At 39.8% G+C, this 19432-nt stretch overlaps 1 protein-coding gene across 2 annotated transcripts; it reads left to right on the forward strand.

Annotated features, from left to right (window-relative positions):
- Positions 1-230: 230 nt before the first annotated feature.
- Positions 231-18951, forward strand: LOC139700960 (uncharacterized). 2 transcript variants are annotated; one of them, XM_071599478.1, is made up of 3 exons: positions 231-466; positions 7287-7453; positions 16127-18951. In XM_071599478.1, the coding sequence occupies exons 1-3, from the start codon at positions 394-396 to the stop codon at positions 16391-16393; spliced, it is 507 nt and encodes a 168-aa protein (XP_071455579.1). In that variant the 5' UTR covers positions 231-393; the 3' UTR covers positions 16394-18951. The 2 variants fall into 2 exon arrangements, with proteins under 2 accessions (XP_071455579.1, XP_071455580.1); XM_071599479.1 differs by lacking the exon at positions 16127-18951 and adding an exon at positions 14032-14256.
- Positions 18952-19432: the final 481 nt, after the last annotated feature.

The raw sequence follows: 19432 nt of genomic DNA on the forward strand, positions 1-19432 counted from the left end.
TATATCGCGCCGTTGCGACGTGACGTAGTACGGCATCTAGTCTCCCCTCCCTCCCTTCCCCTCTTTTCCCTTCCCTCCCCCTCCCCCATTCCCACTCCCTCTGCCCTTCTCTCTCCGCCAATCCGACGGGTCGATATGGATGACGTCATGCGCTGACGGAGATTCGGGGTCGCGCGTCGCGTAGGCGTGCCGCCGGCGCGCAACGTCAATTGCAGGGAGATTATGGCGCCGGGAGGCTGGTGGGTCGTCTTCGGCTGCATGGTCCCGAAAGTAGGGGCCATCTGCGGTTCCGGTCCCCTGCAGTGGTGAAGAGGCGGACGTCCCCGCTCGGGAAGACTACAGAAGGGAGGGAGTAGGGGAAGGAGGGGGGGGGGTGACCTGACCCCGAGGGCGATGCCCGGCAATGCTGACAGCATGGGGACGGCCGTTCTGGCGTTGGTGTGTCTGGTCATCGGGAGCGGGTCAGGTAAAGATCCGCGGTTTAAAAAAAACTCGTAACTGTCCATTGCCGTCTCGTCGTTCATTTATTTCCACGTGACGTCCTTCGAGAGCGGACGTCACGTCGTGGTCACGCGATCATCACCCCGTGCTTGTGCTCCAGCGTGAGTTGACGAGGGTGGGCAGTCTTCTTTCTTTCTCTCTCTCACACACACGCACAATCACGCACGCACCTGTCCCGTGAGTTTGTCATTCCTCCTTTCCTTCCCTCCTCCCTTCGTTGCCCTTTCTTTCCTGTCGCGTGGGTCGCCGTGTGTTTGTGTGGCAGCGACGACCGATGGCATCCGTTTCGCACGCAGTCTCGACCGCGAGATATCGATCTCTCGGGTCTTCGTTTCGCGTGCCCTCCGGTAGGCGGCGGCGTTCCGTTTAAAGTGGATTCTCCTCTTCAAGCGGGACGACCTTAACCCTCTTCATAATGTTATCCTTTCATTTCCTTCGCTGTTTATGCTCTTGAGACGGTTTCGATGAGTAACTCGTGTAAGTTCACTCGCAGGAAGCACGCCCAGAGCACGGCGATTCGAATTTTTATTCATGTATCGTGGATTTCACCAAGAGCAGATCTGTCCGACCTCAAGATGTCATCGAACCTCATAAAAATTGCTTGCGAGCGCATTTATCTCCGATCGTGAAGATAATTTTAATTACATCATCCCCTTGACAACCTAAACGATTCAGGGGTTGCGTTTTGTGTAAATAATTCGAGGGACCATAAAAGGGTAGGTGCGTGCGTAACGCACCAACAATCAGCTATTCGAATACATGACCCAATTACGTGAAACTCGATTGATCGACATTTATTTATACCCGCGTCGATAAGGGCTACCACAGATAAGAGTTCAACCACGCGGGAGAGAGATGAGATCCTCATCTCATTCGTCCTTTCTTTTAAAACATAGCATTTGTCGTTCACTTTTTCCCTATCCGTTAATTAATCTGAAAGAGCTGAATTTTATTACAGATGCAATATTGGTTCCGTAGGTGTAATGGTTGTGGTTCATTTTTACTCCCTTTTCTTTCGCATAACAACTAACTAAGTTATTAGGTGAATTAACCCTTGGTTTCCATTAAGTCTCCATTTAGCATGTATACAAATTTGCACATTATCTGAGAGTTTTTCTCTGAATATTTTTCCCTTTCTCCCCCCTATCCTCCCTTATCCCTTACCCGTCCCACCTGGTGCTTGCACCCCCTGCCACACACCTGTTAGGCGAGGTATTTATGTCGATGTCGTAGAGATGGCTTGCGGCACCAACCATTTTCTTACATTGCCCTTGAACGTTTAGGCCAGTTCATTTAATTTTAAAACCGCGTCTTCTTCAAGTTCTATGATCAACGTTTGAAAGAGTATTCGTCTGAATCTACATCCATCATCTGGTAGCTCTCCAAACTGTATCCTATTCCCTGCTAATATCTTTACTCCCTCGTGGTTATTTGAACCGACATCTTTCATCTCCTGATTATGACAGTTCATCACTCGCTTTCTCTTTTATTCTACCCCTCTAGATTTCCCTTCAATTTTGGACTTCAAGTAAAATATCCTTCCACAAGATACGTCCAATCAATTTCACTTGAAAGCCGTCTTAAAAATCTCTCCTCTTCCTCTTTATTTAAGCGGTTGATGGTACCTCCCGCAGCCCTTTCTGCATTTGGGGAGACTCAACATTTTCGCACATGTATTTTATTGCATGTATTACAAGTATGCATTTTTATGTCGCTATATTTATATCTACATCTTTCATTTTGATGGAAAACTAAAAATCACTTCGTTTGATTCCGAAATTGAATACTCTATCAACCATGTTTTCCACATCGAGTGGCATTTTTGTGACCAAACCATAGTCGTTAGAATAAAGTAAGCGTGGAATTATACGAATTGAATGTTTGTCGTTCACATTGAAGTGTAGAACGGGTTTACCAAGTGATGATGGCTGATAGCTATTCTTCAATACTTTGTTTGTTGTGCTCTGCTCATCCATTTAACTTTCATTTTCCTTCATTAGCACCACGTTTTCATCGTCGCCAATCTACTTTTAGATCGCGTCCCTATCGTCTCAAGTCTAATTAATTCTCTTATTTCAATGAGCTCTCAATTGTTTCAGTTTAAACGATAGGATCGAAATATTTCGGAATATTGCGTCATTCATCGGGAATTATTGTACACTGTAGATACATAGATTTAGTTCTGGCGTTTTGGATGGCATTCATTCACTAGTTTGTTGATGTCGTCCATCCTCATTTCGAACTTCTTTGGAAACGAATACGTAATTTAATGACAAATATTTGGCTAGATATAAATCGGTTCAAATGAAAAGTATCATAGGTCGATATAATGTCATACGCCATGATCTGATAGTCGGGTAATTGATAGTATTCGTCTGATATTTACTGAATATTTAAATTATTTGCTACAGTTATGATCGTCTACATAATAGTAAGAAGCAAAGTGATCAACCCGAAGGTTTAAGATGAGGGCAGAGCTCGCTCAGGACTTTAATTCGTACGACATTCCTATCATCTGGGTTTCGGGGCCCCATTTCCTCTCCATCTGCAGCCGTTGTCCTGTTTCCCACAAAGTTCTGTTGACTGAGTATTCTTACCACCTGGATATGTGGACTTGTTTCTTTTCAAGGACACGAACTGAGGCTTGGAAAGGTGAGCCCATATTCCCACTTAACTATCCCTCTGTCTTCCCCATGGGATTCTCCCATAATTGCAACGCTTATTAAAGATGATTTACTGATCCAATTTATAATCCTATCCGTGAGTTAATAAACACGAAAACGGAGTTTGTTTTTTAAACCATTTTTGTTACACCGTCATAAATGATGTTGACATGAAGAATGCAAACATTCATAATTATGTTACTCTCGTTTTTAATTAATGCCACGAACTGTTTTTACGGGCTAATTTTGGTGGGTAGTTCAATTTATTATTACGATTTTTGTCCCTTAATTTGGTACTGATGTATTAATCTGATGCAGGATCTAATTATGGTCATGATTATCTTCCCATTTATTCATCGCACGCGACGGATAAATCATGCGAGAGAGTTTTTGGCAAAAGAACAAAACATCATTTCGGTCAAACGCTAATCGATCCGATGTGAATAAACTTCCTTTTTCATATTGAATGGGTTGAAGATAAATGGAATGGTATTTTTCAACGCATTCCATGTAGAATATTCAGTGGTAAATTTCGTCCAATATTCATTTCCACATTTCATCGTCTTCAGTTACCGTGCGACGTCAATGATATCCTTTTTATCAGTCGTAAATTTTCCAAATATCACGCATATTAACATTCAACACACCCTGGCACATGCGCCCTATACCCTTTCAGTGTAACAGGTTGGTTAGTGAGCAGGTCAGCTTTTAATGCAAATTTGACCATTTTGAGAACGGTCACATTTATAGGAATTAATCTTCCACGACCATAACCGTCCCTTGATTTAATTCATTTTGAATGCGGAGTATATTACTATCGTAAAAAGATAAATATCATCAATGCAGTGTGCCGTGCATTGGTTTCTGGGGTGTTTTTAGACTTCGCGAGGTTCCGAACTGCGATTTCGATTAACTTTGTGCACGAATCACGCGTTCACCTAATCCTTATCTCTCACGCGTCGCCAGAATTGATCTCGAAGCAAAAGGTTGTATTACGGAAAAGGGGGAACGCGACTGGAGAAGGTCGCGGGGTCAAACTCATATCGGTCAATGTCATTTTGATTACTGATTAAACATTTTTAAGTGGTTATAGGAGAGCTAAAAAAAATGATTATCCGTTCCCGGGTAAGATAATGGAGTGCGTACAAAATTAAAAGGTCAAATTTCCGACCGGAAACCTTAGAATTGACGTTATCCACCAATAGGAATTGATATTCTGCTGTGTGCCTCTTGAAATTTCCTTGCTGTATAAGTGAAGTTATTGTAGCAAAATAATTGTGATGTAGAATATCTCCAAATGGAATTGCTCGTGAGAGAGCTTAAGTAAAAGTCCTTGAATTGTATTGGCGTCAGTGACGTAGGCATGAAGAAACAGTTAGGAACCAACCTCGACCATCAAACTTCAACCCCACGTATATCGCCGAGAATCTGTGGCATTTGACATTTTTTCCACATGGGGAGAGTGTGTTAGATGAGCTAGCTCAGATATAATTTAGAGAATCGCTAATGCTGTCTCTTTAAACGCCTTTGTTTTTTGCAGAACACGAAGGCTTAAGGCGTGAGACAATTTGAGAAACTGGAAACCGTCACAACGAAATTGTATTCCCCAACCCAATTTTTTCTTTTCCCATCGAAAACTCCCTCAATTCTTTCCACAGATATCAAAACCCCTGCCACACACCCTTTCCACCTCTCTCATTTTTCATCCGATGGATCCTCCATTCGGCAAAAGCGTCAATCTCCAAATGTTATACCTATTTTATGATGCTTCGACGTAAATTGACCAGTTAACTACTTTCATGCCAAATTACTGCCTTCGCCAAGTGATTTTACGTAAAATTCATGAACCAAATGCAAATAAATACTTCATCATACTATCCTATGTGATTAGATATTAAAATGAAATTTATCTTTTAGAAATCACAAATGTAATTTATTAAGTAATGGATTGCTGGCCATGTTTTTGTTTTTAGTATACCGGTAGAGAAGTGAATATTATTGGATGTGAATCTTGATAAAGAAGCCTAGAATAAATACTATTATGTTATTATTCAAATTAAAAGCCCTAAATATTAAAATATAAAATAATTTAATTGCCTGCAGTCTTTTTTTATGCACGGTATCTTCGTGTTTAGTGGGTCGTGTAAAGCCAATTTACCCTACCGTTGAATCACTCAACCTCGCTACGTCACTAATCTGAGTATATGAGTACGCTGGACAAAATCACTTGATAGCAGAGCATATTTCATACTCTCTTATCGGTAGAACTTTGACCCGAAATGGATTACAATTCCCAAGCTGCCAATCAACTCTATCTGCCTATGTGTGAAGCTCATTTGCAGGGTCATGGGTGCATGGCATGAGCTTTCGTATATCACGATAGGTTGAAAACGATATAATGCCTGGTGAATTTTATATGGTTCACCTGCGTGTAATTATATGGGAGTATTGATGTGAATCTGCTATATCGCCTCGTTGCTTGACGTATTACACTTCCTGTCGTATTTAAATTAGGATCCTGTAGGCCGTGTATCGCAGGGGGTGATTAGAGTACGCCAGGATGCTGTTTCCTCCTAGCGCGGTCGGACATCGTTATCCTAATCCCTTTTCGTTTGTGATGATCCCTTATGGTTCGTGGTAAATATGACATTTGCACTTAATCTCTCTTATTTCACTAGCATGATCTTGCCTACCATAATACGATGGGGCTAATAATACATTTTCGACATCATCATCCTCATATCATTCGCCTTCTTCCCTTTAGCGTATTGACCAATAAGAAAATTTTGAGACATTACGGAATCACTCTCTCATCTTCTCCCTTTTGAGATGCAATTTTCCAAGTGTTTTTTTGGCTAGTAGTATAAGTCGTATGGCATAGGCATCCTGCAATAATCTCCTTACTCGTGGATGAATGACGAACGCTGCAAGTTGGAACGAAGGTAATGACTGAGATGTAGACACGCAACACGCTGTTTCAATACCTTTCAACGAATATTATATTGAAGGTGACGTTGGAAGTTATCAAGTATAATCAGTGCCGTACAGTTTGTAGTCAAATATTTTTGGTTCGCTTTTTGCTAATTTCGGAGTCTTCTTGAGAATTTCATTTTCACATTCGCTATGAGTGTCCCTGTTTACTCTCACTCACTCAAACCATTTACCCCTCTCTCATCTGCCTATTCGATGTTTCTACTCTCATTAGACCCATAAATAAGTGAATATTTATGCTCGTGGGCACTTCAGTAGGTGTCTATATGAATGATGTGATGTGTTATAATAATTTTCTGAGAACATGGGTCTTTTGAGACCAACTTCAGTCGAGTTATAAAACGAAATTTCTATGGCCATAACATTTTTCTCTTTACACGATACACTGTTATTCAGTGTACCTTTCTTCAGAGTACACGAAATTTCCTTGGAAATGAGTGCTCATTCACGGAGCGAAGGTTAAAATACAGATTGAATCTCTTGTAGACTACAAAAGGGAAATTCCACCCCATGCAGACGGGTCTCTCGACCCGTTACACCACTGAGATATATATACTATATATATTTAATTGGCTGCTGCTTTTCTGTCTCCAGCCTCCCCTTCGCTCTCTATTCTCGATCGGAGATATTGCAACTCCTAATAGTAGATCTTCACGAGGTCATCATTTGACCACAACAATAAATAATGACGAGAAAACACAATGAAAAATATTATACGCTCAAACGGGGCTACCAAGTTAAGCTATCGAGGCGTCTTCATACAGTGTGATTTTCTAAGATGTTATTTGGAAGAAGATATAAGATATTTTGGCATATTACCGTTCATACAACGCAACCGAGTATATTATTATAGTCGTATTCGTGGCGCCACGGTCCGCAGCGTCAAAAACACCAACCACAAAAATGAACCCTAAAGTTAGATGAATGGGTGAATAGGGTAGAATTCGGTAAATACTAAGCCTTATATTGTAGAGTGTGCGAAATTCAAATAACAGTTGTGTAGTAGGGATGCAAGTTCCTATCCTGCCGTCTGTGTTTTCTCTAGAAGCCCTGATCCCCTAAACTAACCCAGATATGATAAAGTGGAGGGTGCTCAGAGGTGAAGTGACGATTCGCCCTCTCCATTCGCAGGTCAACTACTGGCCAAGGAGCACAAGACCCACGCAGCTTCGGGGAAGCCCAACGACCTGGGCTGCTTCGTGTGCGACACCATGGAGGACGGAGACAAGTGCGCCAGCGTCAACCAGAGCGACACGCTGTGGAGGAGCAAGTGCAACGACGATCGGAGGATGTGCATGGTGAATAAACAGCACCAGCGACCGATCTCCACACCACATTCAGTGCTGACCCGAATTTGCCTGTTGACACTAAATCTCCCCCTGCCCTTATGGTGCCATCCCTAGATAGCGTGCACTTTTGTAACGCAGTTTCTCAGCCACTCGAGTGTGTGTGTGTGTGCATATATATATATATATATATATATATATATATATATATATATATATATATATATATATATATATATAAATATATATATATATACATACATATATATACATACACACACACACACACACAGATATATATATATATATATATATATATATATATATATATATATATATATATATATCTGTGTGTGTGTGTGTGTATGTATATATATGTATGTATATATATATATATTTATATATATATATATATTTATATATATATATACACACACACACGTATAGATATTAGGAGAGGGGTTAGAAGCACACATAAAATACGAACACATGATTGTTGGGAAGATGGAAGGGTGCGGATCATAAGGGGAAACAAGTTTCTTCGGCCGAGACATGAACCGCAGACCTTCGACTTGCCGGGTTTGGCCTTTTTTATCCACCACATAAGCTATAGGGGAAATGAAATTTATTATAGTACATTATTTCCTTCTTCATTTCTTCGTGGCATCTGTCTGATTACATGCTGCCTAAATAGCCTCGTCTCTTCCTTCCTCTAGTCGCCCGTTTTCAATAATAGCACCATATTCATATATAATAATTACTATAAAAGGTTTCATCTTTCAGTAATCACTTGACCCATTTTCTTCTACTTTCACGGATTTCCCCCTAGCAGCTTCATCTCTTCGCCCACCCTCTTTAAAGCCTCGACTATTGTCTTCCCCTCTACGTACAACTTATTTTCTCCGCAAAACCTACACCCTGAAAGCCTCCAAATATACGCTTATCCTCTTACCTCAAAGACCAAGGTTCGGATCCAGAAAGCACTACGCTCAAGATTTAAAGTCTTTAGTAATATATTTCTTGTATATTTTTCTTACCTTACCCAATCTCAGTTATCTATTTCTGCGCCAAGCACATTTGTATTTCTAATTACCCCAGTAAAACGCCCCCTTTCCTTTCAATTACTGTCCAAATACATCAAATTCTGTAATATATTCCCTCCTACTTCCATTTTTAATTCAAATCCCCTAATTTGATAGGGTAGATCTATATTGTATCTAAGGTACCCGAGAAATAATGTCCGCCGCACTCCTTAACCCGGCTTTGCACGGTAATACATGTAGATTATGTTAAACCCCACACTTGAAAAAAATGTGAGATACAAAAAAATATGAATCAATAATTTCCCTCTGAGAATATCTTACTCCAGTTTAAAATATGCAGCAAACCTTCTTCTGATATCTTATTGTTTGTCGGCGTGTAGAGCTGAATAAGAACCAAGTCCACGGCTCAATTTTTACCCCTGCTAACAAAATGTCATTTGTCACCAGCTCTGCTTTTACTACCGTTCTTCCTTTCTCTCTTTTTTTTACTACTGCTAAACCCTACTGGCTCCCTTCCCCTTTGCCGTACATTCTTTTGCAAGTCAGCCCTCCAATAACCTCCGCTCTCTTTTTCGTCTTCCATCTTGCGAATTGCTAACATACTTATATTTATACCACTGCATCACAAGTAAAATAAAGATCCAAATCTTCCTGGGTTTCTTCCACGTGCATCCATTTCCTAGGTACAGAAAATGAATCCCCGCAGAAGAAATTCTGAAGTATTTGGGTCTTCAATCGCTACGCACTGCGGAAGCCTACACCGCGATTCCAGTCAAGCGAGTGCGGGCAATACTCAAATTGCTATTAGCTTAATATTGCTATAACAGCCCCAAAAGTCTCCAATCTATAACATTATGGATTGTAGTTTCTTGAGATAAGAGTTTGGAGAAAAATGAAGAGATAAAATTGACGGAAAAAAGAACAAACGGTGAAGTTCTAGGCATAGTAGGAGAAGAGAGACGGATGTTGGGAGAAATTCGAAGAAGACAGGACAATTAGATGTAGGCAGTAGTAAGAGGATGTGGGGTGCTGAGGACTGTGATATACAGAATGCTATAACTGTGAGATAGAAGGATGAAAAGACCAGGCATTTTTTATTGGATCAATGGAGGTTTAAAGTATTCAGGTACATTAAACGATTTGTTGTGATGTGTACATTTGTTGTGTGTAAGTATAATAGGTTCTGATGATATTTTTGTCATGCTAGCGAATACTTGGAGTATAATAGTGTTTTGTGCCATGGTCTATCAAAATAATATCCTGAAACAGTAGATTACTCTAGACTAAACGTTATCCCAGCATTCAAACTCCAGATTCTAACTTTAGCGGTTCTCGTCTCTTCGTTTTTTCTGCAGTCAAATTTACAGTGCTGGAGTTTCTGTGTGTGATGATGATCGTTGAGACGGCCGCTATTAGATTCAGAAATATACTAAGATATGTTTTAATCACTAAGCATTCAGTCCACATGGCAGGTCACTGTCATTGATAACTAATAGAGCAGAACCAAAACATATCCGGCCGTAGCAGGAACTAATGTCTTGGTGAGTAAACGAAAGAAAGTTAATACTAGCAGAAATGAAAACTATCAGGTTTCCTAAGTATTAAGCTATTTCTTATCCAATTATTATTCTGTAAACGTATACAGAATTCCAGGTATTACTTACGATTCTCTTAGCTCATTTTTAAGCATTAATAATAGAATTATGGTAATTACTATTCCTATTGTTTGTTACTCTACCGTTTTAGGTAGGTGTTGGATGAACAAAGACAGAACAATCCCACATTATTTAGCCTCGCATAACTGGACACATCTTGAAACGCTACGCTACAGCGAACCCCTCTACAGTCTACCTCGCTGTATCTTGGCCAAAATGCCCAAGATTTTCCTCCCCATTCCTTGTTCGCCTAACATGTTAACTATATCACAGTCTTCAATATCTTATTGCCAATCAAAATGCTTTGCATTCATATTTTCTGCCTCGCTTAAATTTTTACCAACAATTCTCTCTCCCCCCCAACATTCGTAGCACTTCCTAGTTTTTTTTCCCTTCGGTCCAATTAACCTTTTATGCCCTTCTCCACAACCACATTATCTCAAAAGCCTTCAATTTACGTCTATCATCCTCCTTAAATGACCGTGTTTCCGCCCTTTACAACACTACTCTCCATACAAAATGTTTTATTTATATTTTTTAACGTCCTTATTCAATATCCGTGACATCAATTTCCTCTTCCTCGTTATGATTTTCTCGCTAAAAGTAATTATCCTTCTAATATCCGACCTAATTTGGTCATTTTGGTCCAAAGCCATCAATGATGAGTAATCGTTCCACCTGTTCCGCGTGCTCTCGCTTTTACCCTCTCATTTTAACGTTTACCTTAGCATTTCACTTTCTTGAACACGTCATAGCTTTTGTTCTCTTTGAAACCCTTTTCATTGTATATCTATCAACCTGATTTTCCAATGCGTTCATCAATACTCGATGAATAATTACAACAGGAGCTCAAGGAAACGATGCAATAATTATATAATACCGACTTCCCTGAGAATTCGATTAACTTTTAACAAAGTAAATAAAGTGCAACTATCACATTGATTAATCCCAAAAATTCAGCAGTGAATTATGGTATCAATATTGTATTGAAGTGAAGTTTAATAAAATAATACTTCACACGTTCCAGTACAGATGAAAAATCTGGATTTCCAGCGATATTCAGTTGTAGATTATCCTCCGTGGTACTACTAGGCGTTTGCACGGAGTAAATGAGCAGCATGGGAAGCGGGGAGGTTGGAGTGAAAGTAGGTAGGAAACATAAAACTTGTGGGCCATCAAGTTTTATTGATCCAGGCAACCAAATCATGAATGAGCTCATTAAAAATAATTCACATAATGTTAGATGAGAATCAATGTTAAAATAGTAATGAATGAGAGAATTTCAAGAAATATGATGGCTTAAATAAAAAATACTAAAGTTGCGGGACAAAATTAGAGTATTCGTAACAGCTTACCCATCTAGAAAGTGTTTTACACGAAGGTGAACTTAAAATGGGAACATTGAAAGAAACGTCACATTAAGTGAGAAAGGTTTTCATTTTGAAGTGATTTCGTTGAAATTATCAAGAGTAAAGTCTTAAGTAAAAAGTTAATGAAACAGTTTATGTGTATCAAGGTTTTGCAAGGCGCGGAAATATGGCCGTTGGAGAAAGGTTTTAGGCGTAGACCGAAGGCTTTTACGATGTGTGTGTGTATAAGAATGGAAAAGTTGAAACGAACCGAAAGGAAAACAAACGAAGAAGTACTAGGCATAGTGGAGGAGGAGAAAGAAGGTTATTGGGAGTAATCCAAAAGAGAGAGGAAAGGAGAATGTAGGTCACAGTGAATAGCAATCGTATGTTGAAGACTGTGTGCGCATTACGGTGAGAAAGCTGGAGTAGCGAGGTATAGGCAGGAAAAGTGCATTAGTGCCTTAGGTTGTGTCCAATCAAGTTTCCACTTCTTTCCCTAAGTGCCCTTCATAGACTCCTTTCTTCAACTACTCTTCCGAATACCTCTATAATTTTTTCTTTATCTATTCATTATATTTCCGAGATCCTTCTGTGACACCAAATTTTTCCTGCGCTGGTAATCCTTGTGCTTCAATTCATTCAAGTCCCATATTGGTAGAAAAATAGACTCCAAGTATAACTCTCCACGAATCGCCTTTTTTATGCTAGTATTATTTGGCGCGAGTAGTTGCTTCTTCTGATAGAAATTCGTATTTGCCATTCCTATTCTGCTTACTATACTCGTATATTTTTTCCTCTTTCATCACTGTTGATTCTGCTGTCTAAACATCAAAGCTCTTCCACTTGTTCTAGCGTGCCTTTCCCTAATCTTAAATGGAGATTACCCCTACCCTTCTTTGACTGCATACCATGACCTTACTTTTAGTCTTGAGGTTGTACGCATTTATCACCCTCTCCGTAGTGACCGTTATCCTTCTGCCAGGTCTTCTTTCCTCTCTATGTCATCATCTAATCAAAGCACACATGTATATACTCTTTCTCCGTGTATTCCTACTCATTCCTTTATTTTTTCCATTATCTCGCTAATTGCCCTCTCAGTGAATAAATTAAATATCAGGGGAATCAGTGCGCTCCACTGCAGTGGTAATTTTATATTTTAGTTAACTCTCTGCTTTCCCTGCATCAAATTTCTTCCGCATGCTCTCTCTGTTTAGGAAGTAACATCCGGTCATTTTTATTGATTCCAATTTCTCATAGGGTCCTTACAGTTCTATTCTAATCCACCTTGTCAAAACTTTCTCCAGATCAACGAATGCATTGTAGGTCTTTTCATCGTAGTGTATCCTCATTTCTACGATACGTCTACTGAAAAGAAGGTTTCTCATGTTCCTCTACTTCTAAATCCTAATTGACACTCATTCAAATACTCTTTTGCTCTCTTCTCTATACTACGGTGGCTTATTTTTGTTGGAAATTCGGGATAAGAGGTCGTCAAACTGACTGTTCTTTAACAAACGGAACGGTATTAGGGTTAACCCTGTGAAATTTATCCATGATGGAAAGGAAACAAACTATGCAAATTTCACTTGAATAGAGATTTATTCACGACCCGGGTTTCAAACACTTAATGTCATCTTCAGGTCTTCAGGACCTGAAGATGACATTAAGTGTTTGAAACCCGGGTCGTGAATAAATCTCTATTCAAGTGAAATTTGCATAGTTTGTTTCCTTTCCATCATGACTGTTCTTTAGTTTTTACATGCTTCTGCCTTTTTGTTATAGGGACGATAAAATTCTTTGTCATGTACAGCAAAAGAATCACATCTGAAGATATAGTATTATTTCTTACTTTCTTCGACATCGTTGTCTTCTTCCAGTAATCTTGCATGACATTCTTTTTCGTCATGAAGATTCTCCAAATACTCTTTCCATCTCTACGGTTTGTTTTTGTCTTCAGTAGGAATTCCCTCATTGATATCTCAAGTGACGTTGATATTTCCCCTGCATTCATCGAAATGGTGTTTCACGGTCGTTTTAAGTTGCTTCAACTTTTTCCAGTACAAGGGCATGCTGCACTTCTCTCAGGATACCCATCCTTTCTTCTCTGGCTGTTCTCACTTGCCGACTGATTTATTTTATCGGCCTTCCGTAACGTATTTATGTATATTTCCGTATCTGTCCTTTCTCTGTCACAGCATTTATGCTCCCTCTTCTATTAGTTACTTCCTCTGTGATCGTTTCTTCCTGTTTTTCGAAAACAATTCAAGGGGAAAACAATGAGACAGAAATGGTTAGGCACTGGGGAAAACAGTAAGGAGCAAACATAAATTACATTCCCCCTCAACTCGCTTCATGGCTGGCGTTCAAACACCCTCCGCCATGCGCCTCCTTGCCTAGGGCGGGGTGTTGTGCAAATAAATTTGTGGATTTAAGTCATTTGCGATTTTCCGTCCTGCATGAGTGGAATGCTACCTGGTAGTTAGTGGCTATGTTGCTTGTGAGCCTGTCTTTTTAATGGGTTTCCTCATTTCATTTCACAGTGCAGTCAGTGGAGTAGTAACTAACATCACAAGGTTACAGTAATATTCGCAATGTGTTTACCGAATTTTGTATGAAAGGTGTCCGATCCCACCATTCCACGTGCCATTACGATGAATCGCGGGGTACTCTATGTATGAGATAACAGTGGAGTAGAATTAGAATGGCTGATGACTTAACACACCTCCTTGATGGCTTGTGGGGTAGTGTATTAATGTCGATGTATATTTTTCTTCTCGATGAATAAAACTCTATACTTCATTTATTGCCGTCTCTCTTCAGTCGATCACATTTTGTTATAATTTCCCATTTTCATTACTTATTCCCCTTTGGAAGTCCAACCTTGACTAGGCTCGTTTAATCTAACTAACATTGATCGTGAGTTCATTTTCTTCTTGAATAAGAAATGGCACTTCATTAGCACTTAAGTGTGGTCCTTAACTGTCGATGATGTGGTCTCTGATGGGTTTTTCAATAATTTATTTTAATTCCTTATCTCTGCTTCACGAGCATGTAGTCAATTGGGGTACCTTCTCATTCGTGGGTAATTATGAAAAAGTGCGTTTTCCTGCACTAATATGTACTATTCGCAGGGTTCAGAAAGACATTTATACTCTATTTTTTCGCTTTCCTAAATCGTAAATTTTACTAATTTCTTTACTTTCTCGCCTTTTCCAACGATTGAATTCCACTTTCCAATTTTAAGAAGATTTTTTTCGCCCCTTTTATTTTTGTATTACATCGATGGTATTTTTATACATCCATCATCTCGCTGTCATTTTCGTCCGTTATCAGCAGGTAAACTTTTCCAACCCTGATATCCTTGGATTTCGTTACTATCTTCACCATAATGGTCTCTTTATCGTATTTCATGAAGCGCTTCGCCCTGACTGCATCACCAATTACGCAGCAGTACTAGAAACACTCGTGTGCCCAATCGCGCATTTCCACTCTTGGAGTGTAGAATGATCCTGTAACTAACTCTTCAAAACTCTCCTTCTTCGGGCCATTTCATTTAACTCATACCTTTAAGAATTCTACCCTCATTCTACATAGCTGTACCCTATACGTTTTCTAGCTTCCCAGATGCCCACGGTGACCAGAAATTCCAATGTCAAGTCCTAAATTGTTTGACATATCTGACCGATGCACTCTCTTGAGAGGTTACTGCGATAATATTTTAATTAGGGACTTTTTATCTCAGGAATACTTTGATCGGAAAGGTTCCATAGTGTCTGACATTTGACTCAGAGAAATATCAGAGAAAGAAAAATTGGGTTAGTTTCTGCTCTGCGGGTTGGTAATATAATGGATTCCCCTTGTCTTTCACACCGCAGTGATCTCTGTCATGACCAATTCGAAGAAGGGCTACTGCCCCCACCTCCAAGTAATTGGCAGTATTAGTCCCTTGGGCAGAGTGCTGAGGTATTGTCCCTCTGGAGGGCCAAGTTTCGATTCCCGTGGACTCATCCGAGCGCCATGTGCTTCACCTAAGTTGTGTTATTTTTTGGGGCACCAGATCTTCCTGAGAAATCATTGACGCTGCAGGGAAAAGAACTGCCCCTCTAACCTGCTAATGTGTGTAATTTCACACGCCGTTGACCTTGGTACTAGGTGGGTCCAACCCTCATCTCTCAAACCAACCTTCGGGCTGATAAATATGATTATTATTTTGCAGCAATCAATTGCCAATTGACTGTCTCTTCTTAGGATTTAGTAGGGTATTTAGGCCATCTTCCCCGAGAATAATCTTCTATGTCCTCCTGAGCACTGCTTCTTATCATCAACGAATTCTTATTTATCAAGTGTACTCGCATATTTCCCAGATAACTATAATATACAGAGGTAGATCCGCCGTTCTCAACCTTTTGCGTATAATCCCGAGGTCTAAGGTCAGCTAAGAGTCAAACTTTCTTCGCAGTGCAGTTTTTAAAATTTTATTCTGAATGCAAGTATTTCAGGGTGTCCTTTAGAAAACGTTTTACGTAATTCAGAACCAGTTTCAAAAGCACTTATCCACATTTTCGTTTGATAATCGTACTATTGTCAACAATACCTACTTTTTATTATCCACCTCTCTCTGCCGTCCATCTGCAGGTTAAGCGCTTCTCGTATACGACCTCGACGGAGAATTCGACTTCGGAGATCCGCATGTGGTACCTGGAGAGAAACTGCACCCACAGGTGCGAGCCCGGCTGCATCGTGATCGGCGAGAGGACCAAATTGTACGCCTGTACCGCTTGCTGCGAAAAGCCCTACTGCAACTGGATGTCGAGGGCCGGCGGCGTCCGCGTCCCCTTCCACCCCATCCTCGCCCCAATGCTGCCCGTGATTACTGCCATCGCCTACTCCCTCCCCTCCTGACAAACACCTCCACGCCCGCGGCAGGGGGGGTCGGCGGGGGTCCGCCGACCCCCCTTGACAGTTGGAACAGCGTCCCGACCGGTGTGTCCAGTATCGCGGCGGGGGAGGTGTGTGGCGGGTTACGTGAAATAAACGACCCGTCACCCTTGACCACCCGACGACCAAGGTCAGGAAATGTCGCTGAATGTCGCCGGATGCATGATCTAGAGGTCTCCTTCCTTCCCGTGAGGCGCCGTGAACTCGAAGATTTCTTTGTAAAGGTTCCCTCTTTTTTTTAGTTTCTCGTCAATTTGGCTGGAGTGTTTTCGGAGCACGACGAAGCTACGACAGGTGATCGCGTACCGTATGGTGAAAAAGGAAAAGATTAGTTTGTTAGTTTTGTCATCAGTTCTCGAAGAAGATCACGAACAGTTTGACGGATTGAGGCTCATCCGGATTGTTGTTTAGGACGAATGAAATTGTTTGACTTTAATTGGGTAAATATGATTCTGTGCCCATTTTCACTAAAATATTTTCATTTCACAACGCAGTTGAAATAAAACGTCGTTATCCTCAGGAACATACGAAACTGTTTTTAGTCGGTACTTGATTTGACGTTTCCATCGTATAGACAAACACAAACACTGCGATTCCACAATATTATTTTTATTTCCGACATTTCCGATCATGAAAGTACTACATACAGTTTTGAGCATAATCAGGTGAATATATTGTGACAGCACATATACTGTGGAATACAATACATATTCACCTGTGTATTGCAGATGCTGTGTTGTAACTGTGGTCGTGGAGGAGGTAGAAAATAGGAATTAATTTGTGAAATTACACGGTTTTCATTTGTCCATGCCAATTCAGGCTTATTTAAGTAAGGTTTTGTTGACGTGGGGTCAGTTTTCTGTTGGAAGCGGTTGAAAAATAAGAGGATTTATGTGTAAATGGACACATTACAATTTTTACCCGATTTTCGACATTTCCAACAAGAGACGGTTTTAGTCTGCTGATTTTTAATTGTGTCTAACATTTCGGTCATAATTTTGGTCTATTTGTTGATTTCGCTTCATTTAGTGATGTCGCTCAGCCCGCCTCTGTCGGTATTTGCCGAAGACGTTTCGCTCACTCTCCAGCGAGCATCATCCTTTGGAAAGATGGTATAGGAAAACTGCATTTTGAAAATCCATCTCGCGTGAGCGGAACGTCTGGGGGCGACTTTTTTTTGAGACGTGGCGATACCTGAAGAATGAATGGAGGGGAAAGCGGCTTCATTTCTCAGCAACACAAGACGGATATTCGGAGAGAAAAGTTTTCTCTCAAAGATCCAAGTTCATACTGCAGTATTCACGAGTTAAGTCGGTGGTCTCTTAACAGATGCAGTTGGCTGGAATTTTTTTATTTTTCCTTTCAAGTACCATAATGATAGCATGAATTAATTATTTCTCAGTTCTGGGCATTATAATTTACGGATTTGTCGGTTTTAAAAAACTTGCCTGTTCACTCAGTGCAGAAGCATTATATTTCATTTTTCTTCTTGGCTAGAGAAATTTTTCTATTTTAGTTTGATTTGAAGCCAGTATTATTTTTTATTGCGGGCTTTTATAATGAGACATCGTTTACATAAACCAGTTGAACAGATCTTTTGAGAAATACGAGCCGTTGCCTAAACTACTCCTTTACAAAGTTGAGCTCCTTAGTTATAATAGCAAGTGAATTGGAGATAAGTATACGAGTTGGGCCATTTTTTATGTTTTCATTTCTTTTCGAATTGCACGTTGCTCCCAAAAACCTGGGAGATATTCCCCGGTCTTCTCCAAGAAATAGTGCAACTGAGTACTAGGTGCTGAATCGGGGATGACTTAGGACTTGATGCAAAAAGAAGGGATTTAAAGATTAGGGTCGGAAAGGAGATTTAAAACACGCAAAGCGATCGATATAGCAAAAAAAAGCACCAATGACCTGTCTCCCAATACGGGTGGAAAAAAATGATAAACAATAATGGATAAACGTTGTAAAAAAATATAACAATAGTGAGGGAAAATTTTAGAGATCACGAAAATTTGAAAGAAACATTTGTGGTAGGAGAAAGTTTTATCGAATCACATTTAGATTGCTCAGTCCCATTGTCATTGTTTTCTTTTCAAATTCGTGTCGTTGAAATTGAAGCGATATATTTTTTTTTAAAGGTTTAAACGTTTGAGTTTCAAATAATCGATATGATGTGGTGAAACTTTATTTCATTCGAGAAAGCAATATGAATTTCTGTGCAAATTTTACCAACTGAGTAAGATTTTTTGGCTCAAGAGCATTTTTAACAAATATACTATACTATATAATATATACATATATATTTTGAACGAGTTTTTTGAACAATTTTCTTAAATTTTTCCTTTCGCAACGGTTTTACGGGATTAATATTGAATTTATTTGCACGGATAAATCAATGCAGCTCTTATGTATGCTGAGAACACACTCAAAAGACGAATGCTTACGACATCGACTTGTAAAAAATGGGCGCGCTTGTGTTTTCGCGTTATCGTAATGATCAGTAGGATCGCTTGAATTCGATAGTGGATATATATATATATATATATATATATATATATATATATATATATATATATATATATATATATATAATCGAGGACAGATGGGAACAAAAAGATGGCGTATCTGATGAAAAGATGCTCAAAGGACTGACGCACTTTAATAACTCCTCGATTTGTATGTATTGGCGTTGCCCATTGAAATATGAAGAAAAGAGTGCGTCGCAATGGTTGGCTGCCATTGAACCTGCTGCCATTTGGCTGATCTTAATCCATCACGATCTGATTTTTTTAAATATTTTCTCTACCAACTACTCCCACCTACTTGTTGTTCTATCGGAAGAGTTATTTATATTTAGCAGTTTAAAAAAGTTTGTGATATAGAGAGAGAGAGTTTATAATGCATTTTTTATAATTTTCACGTTCGTTTGGCAGAACATGATAATATAATTCAAGTAATTTTGTGCAAATTTCTGCTTCCCGCTATCTCCTAGCGGGAGAA

Source organism: Hetaerina americana, unplaced genomic scaffold (genome assembly GCF_022747635.1).
Source record: "Hetaerina americana unplaced genomic scaffold, ioHetAmer1.1.p SCAF_11, whole genome shotgun sequence".
Lineage (NCBI taxonomy): Eukaryota > Metazoa > Arthropoda > Insecta > Odonata > Calopterygidae > Hetaerina > Hetaerina americana.

Excerpts from the sequence above, each read along its gene's own strand:
- LOC139700960 (XM_071599478.1), top strand. The coding sequence starts at position 394 with ATGCCCGGCAATGCTGACAGCATGGGGACGGCCGTTCTGGCGTTGGTG. Across the intron at positions 467-7,286 it reads GGTCATCGGGAGCGGGTCAG|GTCAACTACTGGCCAAGGAG; the intron begins GTAAAGATCCGC and ends CTCCATTCGCAG. Across the intron at positions 7,454-16,126 it reads ACGATCGGAGGATGTGCATG|GTTAAGCGCTTCTCGTATAC; the intron begins GTGAATAAACAG and ends GTCCATCTGCAG.